This window comes from Calliphora vicina, chromosome 5 (genome assembly GCF_958450345.1).
Source record: "Calliphora vicina chromosome 5, idCalVici1.1, whole genome shotgun sequence".
In the NCBI taxonomy this organism is placed as follows: domain Eukaryota; kingdom Metazoa; phylum Arthropoda; class Insecta; order Diptera; family Calliphoridae; genus Calliphora; species Calliphora vicina.
In genome coordinates, this window is record NC_088784.1 from 112,506,933 (window position 1) to 112,520,811 (window position 13,879).

Consider the following 13,879-nt stretch of genomic DNA (forward strand, 5'->3'; position numbering starts at 1 on the left):
GGACATCTTTTTAACGATATATGAGTGATTTTAGATTTTCCATATAAAAATGGATATTTGGTGGGAAATATGAGTGATCACAGATTGTCGTCTTTTTTCGTTTAGGACCTCTTTTTAACGATATATGAGTGATTTTAGATTTTCCATATAAAAATGGATATTTGGTGGGAAATATGAGTGATCACAGATTGTTGTCCTTTTTCGTCTAGGACCTTTTATTAACGATATATGAGTGATTTTAGATTTTTCATACAAAAATCGATATTTGGTGGGAAATTGTCGTCCTTTTTCGTCTAGGACCTCTTATTAACGATATATGAGTGATTTTAGATTTTCATACAAAAATCGATATTTGGTTGGAAATATGAGTGATCACAGATTGTCGTCCTTCTTTGTCAAGGACCTCTTATTAACGATATATGAGTGATTTTTTCATATAAATCGATATTTAGTGATTTAAAACATTGTTCGTTAAACCGTTTAAACGTCTTATAAAAACAAGAATCTACACTCTGGAATGGAATAAAAAAAGTTATCTAATTTTGAAATCAAATACATAAATACAAAAGAGTAAGAAATATATAATTCGCTGCAGAGTGAAATATTATATCATTGTAAACGTAGCTAAATAAATAGATATTTACTTAAAATAATATTTTTACTAGCTTGAGATCGAATTCGATCTTTAATAAGTAAACTAATAGATGTAAAATTTTGAGCCAGTCGGATAATGGGAAATTATAGGCATTTTCCCAAAATATAAAAATAATTAGTATGTACTGCGAAATACTTTTCGTAAAAGAGATTTAAAGCCGCTCTGTTGCCACGGCTATATGTATAACAAATAATAATAAATGTCCATGCAATAGTTCACATTACTAATATTTTAAAATTTATATGTAAATATTGGAAATCATTTTATATTTTTATGGTAGAATAATATAATAACAATTAATGACGTTTGTTGTCAAGACAAAGTTGTCTGAGCAAAAGCACTAACAATTTTGTCATAACGAAGCAATAATACTACATTTATTAGTAGACTATACCTGATATTTTTTTATCTTGATAAACATTTTGACGTTTATCATGATACAAATTTATCAGGTATAGACAGGGGGGTAATACATTGACTAACATATATTTTGTTGTTGCAATATTTAGACTTATGTTTTTGGCAAATACGTCTATTTTCTATGTTACCCTATGATATTAACCAGTCTATGACATTTGTACGCCAGTTCTTTTTAAAAATACTACATATGTATTACTTTGTTCGATATTAAAGTTCTGAATAACTAATTTAAAACATGGGCTACATATATGTACACATTTATTTTGAATTTGTTTTTAATTTGTGCACTTTTACTACATTACCATGCCTAGTACTCTAATTTAAAATATTTTGCCTGAATTTTAAACTCATTTTCCAAATATTATTGGATGTCACTGTATCCACATACATTTTAGTTTGTTTATTTCTGTTGTATGTATTCCGTAGGAAAATGTCATGGAAATGTATAAATGTTTTCTGAATTTGCGTACATGTTTATTTGTATTTTACTTCTCGGTTCATAAACATATTTGATCGATTAACGGAACGTTGATTGGTTTGACTTTTCTTATAACTAATTTTTACAATAAGTTGTATTTTGCATAAGTTAATAGCTGAAATCACAATGGACGATTTGCAACCAGAAAACTCAGCATCAATTAATGTCGTCAGTTTACGTCCGAAGCATATTTATGGACTACGAACTGATATTTTGGGGAATATACATTTCAACCTTCAACAAGAGGTCATTTATCCGGTGGAAGGAGTTATTGCCTTTCATGATTTTGTACAAAATAAGCAGAGATTTCTTAGGTGATTTTCAAATTCCAAACGCAGCGAAACAAATTTACATACTTTATTATTTTTAGATTCCCCGAAGATACAACACCCTTGATTGTACAACTTAGTCCTCATCGCAAAATGCTGGCAATATTGGAACAATCAAAAGGGTAAATAAAGTAATGACAGTCAAATTAAAAATTAGTGATTAATTGATAAATTGCAGCATAAAAACTATTTCCATTTACGATTTAAATACGTTGAAGAAAAGGCGTACGTTGGAATTGCCGGAAACTTGTAAAAGTGCAGCTATGCAACAAATAATCTTTACGGCCGATTCTAAAGCATTGGCAGTTCTTACCAAACACCCTGATGAAATGTTGTACATGTTGGTACTGGATAAAGCTTGTACAGTTTATGAGGGTCGTTCATGTCCGCCTAATATTCGCGGAAGTGCAGATTGTATAGCGTGTAATCCCCAAGACACAAGTCTTATAGCCGTTGGAGGTAATAATCTCCTGCTGCTATTGACAAAATCCGAAAAAGGATTCAATACAACGAACAATCTGAAATCGAACTTTGTCACCACATCCCTCGCTTTCCTAGCCATGGATCTACTTATGGTCGGTACTAGTTTGGATGAATTAGTTTTATTGGAAAATGGAGAGTTTAAATTGCGCCAGAAAGCTACGGATGCCGAAATATTCGATCTTCTTCTGGACCAGGAAGCATTCGATCGTGAAAATGATCAGCACAAGTCTGTGGCAACCGAAAAGCTTTTCGACTCACGAGTCGTCTGTATGACAGCCTTTGGACGTGGCTTTGCTTTTGCAATTTTCAATACTGTCTATGTATTCGAGCGGGTTTCAAAATTTAAATTTGAACGCAAGACAGTGCTAACCATACCCATTACAATCTATGCCGAACCATTATACCAAATCACAAACCTGGCGATTGACAACAAACAGGAAACTGTTATTGTTACAACGAAACACTCTCAAATATATGTTGGCATTTTAATAGTTCCGGAAACATTAAAAGCAAAGCAGTTGAAATTTCAAACTCTGGGTGCTTCAATACACATTGGAGAAATTGTAGATATATCTTTATGCTCCTGGAAACCTATAATAATGACAGCATGTAAGTGCATACTTAAAATTTAGTCCCCGTCAGATGACTGTACGTTTGTCTTCTCCAACATTAGCTAGGGATCAAACTGTACGGATCTGGAACTATGAGACCGATAAAGTTGAATTGGTGCGAAAATTTCAGGTAGATGTAAATATAGTAGAATTAAACTCGACTGGTCTAATAGCGGCCATAGGATTTTCTGATCAATTGCGCATAACTCAAATATTTATGGATGAACTCAACGTAAGTTTATATACATGTAGACAATATGTAAATGCTGTGTATAATATAGTTTTATGGGCATTTTTTTATAGATTGTTAAAACGTATAACTTTCCAAGGTGTAGAGACGTTAAGTACTCCAACTATGGCCATTTGATGGCGGCTGCTTACGATAGCAGCATTGCAATAACCTCAGTATACAACTTGGAGGTATTGGTGACATTGAAGGGCCACAACGGCATTGTGTTATCAGTGTCGTGGACAAAGAATGACAAATATTTGATATCGGGTGGAAATGAAGGAGCCATTTATCAGTGGGATGTTGAAACGGGTATGCGCCTTCAAGAAATCGTACAAAAGGGTACCGAGTATGTGTCAGTATGTTCTACTTTTAATGAACCTTTATCCATATTTGGTGCTACCAATTCAGGTTTATTGAGAGAATTTCAAAAGTCGGAAATTGTTCGTGAACTAACCATACCATCAACAGCAAAGGCAAAGCTAACAGATGTTTGTCTTGCCCGCTCCGATGCAATAATGTTTGTTAGTAATGAAATGGGCGATTTGATTAATGTTCAATTGCCGTTTTTGGATGCTGGTGGCGGTACTTGTACCAATTTTCGTTTTTTTGTAACTCGCATTAACAAGTTGCGGTTTTCATATGACGGCACCTTGTTGATTGCCATTTCCAAAGGAGGTACACTGGCAATATGGGCATTGGAAAACATTGAAGGTAAAGTGGCTGGCATGGACCAAGATTTGCTTCGAAGTCAGGAGGTTTTAATACCTCGCAATATATTGGCAGAAAAAAATGAGCAAATCATAAACTTGGAAATTCGCCTGAAACAACAAGCCGAAGAATTCCAATACCAACTGAGCCAAAACGAAATATTCGATGGCCAACAAATGGCCGAGGTGCACCGAAGTTATTGTCAAGCTCTTGAGGAACTGAAACGCATGAATAACGAGATTGAGGAGCGACACACTGAAGAAATGAATCAGATAACATTCCAAATCAATGATCTTAAAGAAGAGCACAAAAAACAACTGGACAATTTGTCCACTCAATATTCGGAACGTATGTTAATCGAATATCAGAAATTTACCAACTTGCGTGAAAGCATGTTGGAGTTGCGGGAGAGTTATGAGGAGAAACTTAAGACATCAGCAGGAACTTTGCAAGACACCATTGAGGGTCTGGAAAGCGATTACAAGAAACAATTAGATGAGCGAAAAGAGCTAATAAGAGAACTGATGAAAGAAATGCAAGATAAAAAAATCGAATTTGTTGAATACTGCCGTCAGGTTGAGGTGGAAAACGATCGGAATATGGTTGAGACGCAACTACAATATGAAAAGCGCTTAACGACAGAGCGCAACGAGACTCAACTGTGGCGCGGTAAAGCGGGAGTTTTGCAAAAGAAATACGAAAGTCTCACCAAAGACGTCGACAACTTGCTCGAAGAAGTTGAAACATTGAAGGAAGAGCACAATAAATCGCAGAGAACTATTGGGCGCCTAAATCGTAGTATAGAAGATCTACAAAAGGATATATCGGATCGCGAATATGCAATTAATGCGAAAGAGAAGCGCATACAAGAACTCTTACATAAAAACCAAGAATTGGACAAATATAAGCAGGTGCTTAATCACAAAATCGCTGAACTAAAAGCCCAAATAGAACCTAGAGAATTTCAAATTAATGATAAACGCAAACACATAATGGAAATGGAGACCGAATTGGCAGGTCTCAATCAAAACAATTGTCATTTGGAATTACAACTAAAAGAACTGAAAGACAAATACGTCAGCAATGTGGCTGAACTTAAATTGGAGAGACACCGAGCCCGTGCTGGTCGTGAATGTATACAAAATCTTCGTAGTGAAATTTACAATGTAGCTGGTCTCATAAACTCTCCCGACAAACTAAAAGTGGCTGTGAAGGAGCTATTTCAACGCCATACTACTGATGATGAACTCAAGCGTTTTATATCTCTCGATGCCAATGTACGTGATGAATTTCAACGTCAGAGAAATCAAATTGAACGAGTTATGAAAATATATACAAATCGCAAAGATGATCAAAATCTAAAACATAAATACGATAAGCTCTTCAAAGAAAACCTAATTCTTTTAGATGAAATAGAAAAAATGCGTGAAGAAAATAAGGTCTTAAGATCTCATGTGAAGCGAGAAATTAATGTTAAGAAAGTCAAGAAAACAACTTTGTCAAAGAATAGTTCAAAAATACATGTCCAAGAAATTCAATCTAACGAAAATCAAGTATCCATGAGAGATTATCGGGAGTTTAGCGAATACCTAGAGGAGGCTGTAGGCGGTATAACAAATGTACCTAATGAAATATCAAATAAATTCAATACCGATATCCAAAAAGTTGATGATGGTGATTCAGGAGATTTACCAAAATATGATCAGGAATTTGAGAATCATTAGACGGACAATTGAAATTTGCATATTTCGTACTAAGTTCTTTATTTTAAAAATTATATTTTTGTTTAAAATTGTATGTTTATACATTTTATGAAATATTTGAAAAAAATTAATTTTTTATCAGTGCCTTTGTTAAAATTTGGTTCAATTACATATCGTTAACTAAAATGCAAAACAACGTATTATAAACAAATTCGAAGTTGATATTTTTGTTGATCATCATAATAAATTTCAAAGTCGTAGTTAAGCTTCTATTTTTACGCTTAAATTACCACTTTTTTGTATTATTTAGGACATGGTATATGTAAAAAGTAAAAAATAATGCAATATATTAAACATGCGTGCAAAAATTTTACGAGTATTTTAAAATTCTTTCATAATTTTTTGACAGTTTTTATTGTGAGAGTGCCATATGAATACTCCCTAATTTAGGGGATATTTAAAAAAAAGTTGGCAGCATAGTTTAATTTGTGGAAGAAGAAGAATGAAATTCACCACATTGATGTTTGTTGACATCCAGTGTTCCCAGTTTGTTGGGGAAATTTTGGGAAACATTTTTATTAATTGTTATCAACTTTTAATTTATGCAGTTTTAAGCCTGAATTTTCAAAAATATACTTTAAAGCGAAAATAACTTTGAAAATTTTTCATAATAACATTAACTTTGGCACAACAAAGTTTCACATGATTAAAACTAAGCAAAGTACGGGTCATAATTGTTCATGGCTTCTATAATATTAGGCCCAATTCATAATTAGCTACAGTAACATGTTGGAGGAGTTTTGGGGATACAACAACTTTACTGGGGATGAGGACTGACAAAATAGTGACATCGCTGTTGGCTTTTATTATTCATTTGTATGGAGTGTGATTATTTTGTTGTTGTCGATGGTGATAGAATTGCATTTATAATGCAATTAAAAATAGAACAATTTGAAAATTTTTATTGAATATACGCGAAAGCTTAACTTAAAATCATGTTGCCCGGTGTTGGTGTTTTCGGAACAGGTGCAATAACTAAAGTATTGGTGCCAATTTTACGTGAAAAGGGCTTCGAAATTAAAGCGTTGTGGGGTCGTACATTACGAGAAGCAGAAGAAGTGGCCACAGCCCAAAATATTTCATTCTACACAAATAAAATTGATGATGTTTTGCTGCGGAAAGATGTAGATTTGGTATTTATTGTATGTCAACCGTATTTACATGCTGAGATTTCTGTAAAGGCTTTGGGTATTGGCAAGCATGTTGTGTGTGACAAACCGATGGGCCTGAACCAGGCCGATGCCATGAAAATGGTTAGAGCATCGCAGTATTATCCTACATTGATATCGCTTGTTAATCATTCACTAAGATTTCTGCCAGCATTTACCCACATGAAGAGATGTCTGCAGGAGGGTGTAATTGGTCCATTAAGTGATATTTCATTGGTGGATATACGGGTGCAATTGGGATCGTTATTTCCGGATAAGTTCGATTGGATGTGTGATGCGGCAATGGGAGGTGGTGCTTTGAATTTGGTCGGCAGTCATGTGGTGGACTTGGTGAGCTTTCTGCTACATCAACATGCAGTGCGTGTCCATGGTGTCGTTAAAGCGTATACAAAGACAACATCAAATGTCAATGGGATACGACAGATATCAGCCCCTGACTTTTGTAACTTTCAAATGGAACTAGCTAATGGTACTTTAATAACAACATCAATTCACAGTCACACTGTTCCGGCCAAAAGCTTCTCTCAAGAAGTTTTAATATGCGGCAGTCATGGACATTTGTCAGTGCGAGGTGGAGATCTCTTCGTGTTCAAACACAAACCCGAGGCACAGCTTAAAGAGGAAGCCGTTTATGTAGATGTTCAAGATTTACATATTGCCACCTCTGAGTCACTTTTGCCTCGGCTGTACATTAAAGGTTTATGCAAGATGATTGGTGCTCTTAAGGAATCATTTGCTAGTAAGGAATCTTCATGGGTCAAGGAACCCGTTCAAGCTGCCGCCACTTTTGAAGATGGACTTTATGTTCAGGCTGTTTTGGAGGCAATACGAAAATCGAGCGAATCAAAGGCCTGGCAAAGGGTGCAAATAACTTCTGACAATCCATCAAATCATGATCAAATAATGCGTTTCGCCCGTATGTCTACAATGTAAATGGAAACATACATAGTTATAATTTCGAGAGATTATATTTTAAATTTTTAGTATTTTGTTTAAATTGTTTCACATTCCCCATAATGATATATGAACAATTTGTTTAATTAACTGTTTTAATTGTCTATTCCAATAAATGAACAAATTTTTTTAAGTGTGCAACAAAAAAGTAAGACTGCACTTATTTACAATAAAACAATTTTTATTTAATTTATTTGTTATACAAGAACTAAAAAGGCCAAAATAATTGTATTACGTAGCAAATGTGCCTGAGATCATCAACAATAAAAAATCTATATAAATACCATAATATATATGTAAAAATACATACATATGTATTATGTCCTACAAAAATATAATCATTCAAATATTTGTTTAAATTATTTAGATTAAATTACATATGTATATTATTTCAGATTATTGGGGAAAAAGTGCGTAATAAGTTCCAACATCTATATAGGATTTTTCCAAGAATATGATATAGGTATGTATTCAGATTTAAGGGGTTTCTTGTTTATTTTATGGGTCGATTATGGATGGCAACCGAACTTCTGTTGCGTTGTCAGTTGCCTAAATGGTATTACAGATGGTAACTGGCAGCTATCATTTCTGTTGGCAACCAGAAATTTGTGGTTGCACTCTTGCAACGCAACTGAAGTTCGGTTGCCATCCATAATCGACAAATTAACTATTTTTATATAACGCACTTTTGAAACCCATACACATTTTTGTTTAAACCAAACTGATGTCGAGGGTCTGAAAGAATTAATTATTAATTCAATAAAGTATCATTTTGAAAATAATTAATAACAAATTTGATGGTAAAAATGTATGTTCATTCAATATGAAATATCAGGTTTAATGAATAAAGATTTTATTGAATTAAGATCAAATGAAATTTATTCGAAGCATTGACTGATAGATTGTGTAAATTAATTTTAAGTTATTTGCTTAGAAGTAATGCTTTTGATTTTTATTTAAACCATTATGTAGGTATTTAGTATCTTTTAATTTTCACATTTTTATGTATTAAAACTATAAACTTTGTATAAAAACTTTATTTTTACATTCCATTTCAACTTTTATACTTCAGTAAATTATTGCAAATTGTTTAAAAATTAATATACACTGACTTAAATATTCTAAAATTATGCCACACACTAACGATTAATACAGTAAACAGAAAAAAGATTAATCATCATAATTTTGAAAGAAAAAGTACAATTCCGTTGGTTATTTTCTCAAGCTTCTAGTAGAACTTTAGCAGGTTTTTCTTGAATAGTTTTAACTTTCTTGGTCGGTTGCTCGCCTTCAACTTCCTCATCACTCACATTGTTAGGGAGGCTGTCTGTGGGTACTTCCGGCAGTTGTATTTCCTTTGTTTCGTCTTGTTCGGCTACTAAAGCATCTAGTTCTGCCAATACATCATCTTCGTCTTCTTGTGTCAATGCATCCGATAGGATTGAGTCAATTTCTTGTTGCTTCTCAATTCCTTCCCGAGTCTCATCCATGATTTTCTCAATTTCATCAACATCTAGTATGGCATGCATTTTCTTCAGAGCAGCATTTCCTTGTTTAAGGCCATCTAATACCTGAATCTCAACCTGGGCAAACTCAATATCAGCAGCCAGTTTTTCAAGATTTTCCAATTGTTTGTCAGTGTTGGAGAGCAAATTTTCTTGGAATTTTTTCTTTCGCAACAATAATTTTGCACGCCTAAATAAAATGAAAAAGTTAATCACAAATTATATCGACTAGCAATTTAAATATTACTCTTTTCGTCCTTGTGATAAACATTTCTTCGCCAATTGTCTATCCTTTTCCAAAGATAGCTCAATACGTTTTTGGTATTGTTTTAAACGATCTCGTTGTTGTTTAAGTTGCTGCAGGATAAATAATATTAGTACGTAGCTCAACCTATGTAAATATTTTGTTCACTTACTAAAACTGCTTTGTCTTGTTCCGTTACCCTACTTTGAGGCTTTTTAGATTTTGTAAATAGTCCTCCCATGTTGACAGCTAGGCTTAAGCTAAATTATTACTTATTTTGTATTATAATTATTATTCCAAATTTTTGTGTTTAGTTTTCTTAAATATTCTACGTATTATCACAAAAAAATAATAATTTCTATATGATGGACATTTGTATAGCTGAGATATATACACACACACGTACCATATGCACATATGGATGTGTATTCACCACAAAGAAGATAAACAAAAGTCATATGTTCGTTAAAAGTGCTGCCAAGTACATATTAGAAAATTAGTTTTGTGATGATTTTTTCAATAACTAAAAAATTTTGCGAATTACATATTTCAAATTATCACTGAGTATTTTTTTAGTACAAACAGAAATATTTCTGGATGTGCTGTACTGTGTTGAGATTGTCACAATGTTTGGTCAAGAGAGACGGGTTGTTCCGGAGCCAACATCTAATTTTAATGGATCGAGAATTGTCATTTGCGGATTTAGTATTAAATGTTTTTACATTTGAAAACCCATTTTTTGGTACATTTGAAAACCCATTTGGCACTAAAAAATCGTTTTCAATTCTCATCTGAGATAACACTGCAAAAAGTGCATATTTGTTTGGTTTTCAATTAGATTATTTAGTTCAGCAATAAGCGATAACAATAGAACTTGTGCCTTTAAAAAGAGTATCTAAATAGTTATTAATTAAGAATTAGAAAATGCTTCTGAACTTAGTTAGAAAGGGTCTAGAAAACAGACTGACGCATTTTACGCATAGAATGGTAAATATGTACGTATTTATGTATTTTGATTTAATAACAAAAACGATCATCACTTTCAGTCATCACAACTGGTCAAAGTTCAAACTAAACAAGGAATCATTGTTGGTCAGCAAAAAACCTTGCCCAATGGCAATTTCTACCAAAGTTTTCAAGGAGTACCCTATGCAGTTCCTCCACTTGGCGAATTACGCTTTAAGGTAAATTTAAGTTCAAAATAAGTAACCACTTTAACAATTCGTGTCTCTTTTCTATTAACAAGTCTCCTCTGCCCTTGGAACATTTTGGAGTTCCTGAATTGAATTGCCTGAAAGAGCGTGATGTTTCACATCAACGTGATCCACTTACTGGAGAAGTCATTGGTTCGGAAGATTGTTTGTTTTTGAATTTATATGTTCCTCATAGTTCCAAAGCTTCTTCTTTTTTTTTTTTTTTTTTTTTATTATCGTTTATTTTAATAAAATTTTTTATTATTTTTACATTGGGAATAAACAAACCAGAATTTTTTAAGTAACATTAATATACACTGTCCCTTAAACGAGTTCTCTAGTATATTACATATATGTATAAAATATACAATAAATACATTTTTTAAATCTAATTATAATTTTTTGTACAAAATATATACAAGGTATTTTTTGTATTAATAACAATTTATTACATCGTAAAGAAAAATTTTTAGAAAAACTTTACATTAGTCCAAAGCTTCTTCTAAATCGCTTCCAGTTATGGTTTGGATTCATGGTGGTGGATTTTGGTTTGGCAATGGTAACAGTGATTAGTGAGTACTTTTTAAAATAGTAAATGTTACTTTAAAAAATCAGTTACAATGTGTCAAAATGTGAGCTGTAGAATACTTATAGAAATTACATCTAGTATAGCTTTATCAGGGATTCTTGGTCATACCATGATACACAAATACATATCGTCACTTAAAATGCAAAATATGTTACGTTACTTTTCATAAGTTTATATGAGAAACAAAAAACGATATAGGAAATGAAAACTACTTGAGATATTGCAACAAAATGTTTAAATCTGAATTACAATGACTAGTTTCAGAATTCTGTACATAATTGAAAATTACACTACATCATGTGTAATAGTATTCATGTATTTTAGCTAACGATATGTAAGAATATGCATATGAATCGCTTATTCAAATAATTATTGGCCAACTTGTAGCCATCTGCCTTTGAGTCTATTGCAAGAAGATGTTATTGTAGTTACCCTGAATTATCGCTTAGGGGCATTGGGTTTCCTCTGTCTACCAGAAGAAGGTATTTGGGGGAATGCTGGACTTAAGGATCAGGTAGTACGATTTAAATTTTAAGATATAGCTAAATTAATTAAACAATTTGTACTTAGCGTCTGGCTTTACAATGGGTGCAAGAAAACATTCAAACATTTAATGGCGATTCAGATAATGTTACTCTATTCGGTGAATCTTCTGGAGCCTCATCAATACACTTACATGTAATGTCGGGACATGCCAGCACACTGTTTCACAAGGCCATTATGCAAAGTGGCACTGCCAATATGGAATGGGTTTTCCAATCAAATCCTGCCTATAAAACACGTCGTCTAGCTGAACTAATGAACTTCAAAACAAGCGATACCAAGGAGCTGCTGACATTTTTACAATCGCCCAAAGTAACACCATTAGATATTCTAGCAAAAACTTTACACGTAATGACATCAGATGAGCGTAGACGTTGTTTACCTTCTTTCATCTTTAAACCCGTTATAGAAGACAACAAAAGTCCTGATAGTTTTATTAATCAACCTGTACTGGAGAGGTTACAACAACCCAATTCTATTAATATTCCCTCAATAATGGGTTACAATTCAGCTGAAGGTTTAGCTTTGATGGTTCGTGCTTTAAAGAAAATTGAAGAGTTTGACAAAGACTTTCATAGGGTCGTCCCTAGGAATATACCCCTGGACCCAGAAGATAGTGAAGTTAAAGAGATCGCCAGAAAAATTAGAAATTTTTATTTAAATGGGAAATCGATAAAACCAGATCTATACAATAATTTTACAAACCTACTATCAGATTATCATTTTGTGGTGGACATGCAACATGCAGCCGCTTGTCATGCAAAATTTCAACCACAAGCACCATTATACTTTTACCGTTTTGAATACGATGGTGATCGAAATATTTATAAACGATTGTTTCAACTGAGTAATCTGGCTGGTGTTTGTCATGCGGACGAACTTTTTTATCTATTTCAAATGGCTGATGATGATATGCCAGTCTCCGAACGGGATCAAAAACTAATAAAACAATTTAGCAATTTATGGGCTAATTTTGCCAAATACGCAAATCCTACCCCACAAGACCAACCTCGATTTATAAATTGCGATTGGTTGCCTGTTAAGAAAAATCATAAAGCTGAATTTTCTTTAGATTATTTAGCAATAGACAATACTGGCTGCCAAATGAAAACAAATCCTGATCAGGAACGTATGGAATTCTGGCAAAATATTTATAAATTGTACACACCTACAGATTTATCACGTTTAAGTTTGAAGCTATAAATAATATGAAATTAAAACACTTTTTTATTACATTTACATTATTATTGATTATTTTTTTTATCGAAAAATAGGGCTTAATAAATTAGTATTTCATCTTAATAATTTAATGAATGTATGAATAGTTTTAAGTTAATTCATATGACTAGTTGAGTTTTATTTTTTCATTAAAATACCTATAATTGTACAAATAATAAAACACAAAATAAAAGTTCCATTGTTTTTCTTTCAAATGTTTGCTACCAATACCATATACATACCTATTTACATTAAATTCTATTATGTATTTGCAAAAATCATGGATCCCGAAAAATCATAATTTGTATTACATAATAACTTCTAAATCAAAGGAGAACTGAGGATGAATTACCTATTGCATTCGTGATCGAATGCGCTATCGTATCAAAAAATAATTTTGATATCGAAATTATAATAAAATGTATTAAATTTCATGATCACGATATCGATCAAGAAATTTAGTGCAATAATCTCAAATAAGAAACTAACGATAAATTATACTCGACATCGAATGCCGTAATTCGGCCCCATGAGCCTTAGGTTCAAATACACAATTAATAATAAAAAACTTTAAACCAAATCACCGTACAATACGGTAATTACCGTACATCACTGGTCGTATATTTAATCCAACTTTTATTTTACTCCCTCGTTAAAAGTACTTACATACATATTCACCTGGAAAATAAATGAACAGAGCTAAAAAAAATGATATTTTGGTACTATTGATCTTAATTTGGTACATTTTAGAAACATTTTCAATTCCCATCACTGAAAGAGACAAT

General features: G+C 32.7%; 4 protein-coding genes across 4 annotated transcripts; 3 read left to right on the plus strand and 1 right to left on the minus strand.

The window, feature by feature from the left end:
* Window positions 1-1,571: 1,571 nt before the first annotated feature.
* tous (testes of unusual size) lies at window positions 1,572-5,760 on the plus strand. The gene is made up of 5 exons (XM_065512513.1): window positions 1,572-1,867; window positions 1,924-2,004; window positions 2,061-2,974; window positions 3,039-3,208; window positions 3,280-5,760. Exons 1-5 carry the CDS (start codon window positions 1,680-1,682, stop codon window positions 5,638-5,640), a joined length of 3,714 nt encoding a protein of 1,237 aa, XP_065368585.1. The 5' UTR covers window positions 1,572-1,679; the 3' UTR covers window positions 5,641-5,760.
* Window positions 5,761-6,488: 728 nt separating this feature from the next.
* LOC135961707 (glucose-fructose oxidoreductase domain-containing protein 2) lies at window positions 6,489-7,980 on the plus strand. The gene has a single exon (XM_065513255.1). The coding sequence runs from the start codon at window positions 6,615-6,617 to the stop codon at window positions 7,779-7,781; it is 1,167 nt and encodes a 388-aa protein (XP_065369327.1). The 5' UTR covers window positions 6,489-6,614; the 3' UTR covers window positions 7,782-7,980.
* An 844-nt stretch (window positions 7,981-8,824) lies between these two features.
* Vps20 (vacuolar protein sorting 20) lies at window positions 8,825-9,885 on the minus strand. Its single transcript, XM_065513256.1, has 3 exons — window positions 9,724-9,885; window positions 9,555-9,664; window positions 8,825-9,497 (listed from the first exon to the last, which is right to left on the minus strand). Exons 1-3 carry the CDS (start codon window positions 9,790-9,792, stop codon window positions 9,023-9,025), a joined length of 654 nt encoding a protein of 217 aa, XP_065369328.1. The 5' UTR covers window positions 9,793-9,885; the 3' UTR covers window positions 8,825-9,022.
* A 500-nt stretch (window positions 9,886-10,385) lies between these two features.
* LOC135961709 (carboxylic ester hydrolase-like) lies at window positions 10,386-13,287 on the plus strand. The gene is made up of 6 exons (XM_065513257.1): window positions 10,386-10,538; window positions 10,598-10,735; window positions 10,798-10,947; window positions 11,234-11,316; window positions 11,721-11,847; window positions 11,904-13,287. The coding sequence occupies exons 1-6, from the start codon at window positions 10,476-10,478 to the stop codon at window positions 13,077-13,079; spliced, it is 1,737 nt and encodes a 578-aa protein (XP_065369329.1). The 5' UTR covers window positions 10,386-10,475; the 3' UTR covers window positions 13,080-13,287.
* Window positions 13,288-13,879: the final 592 nt, after the last annotated feature.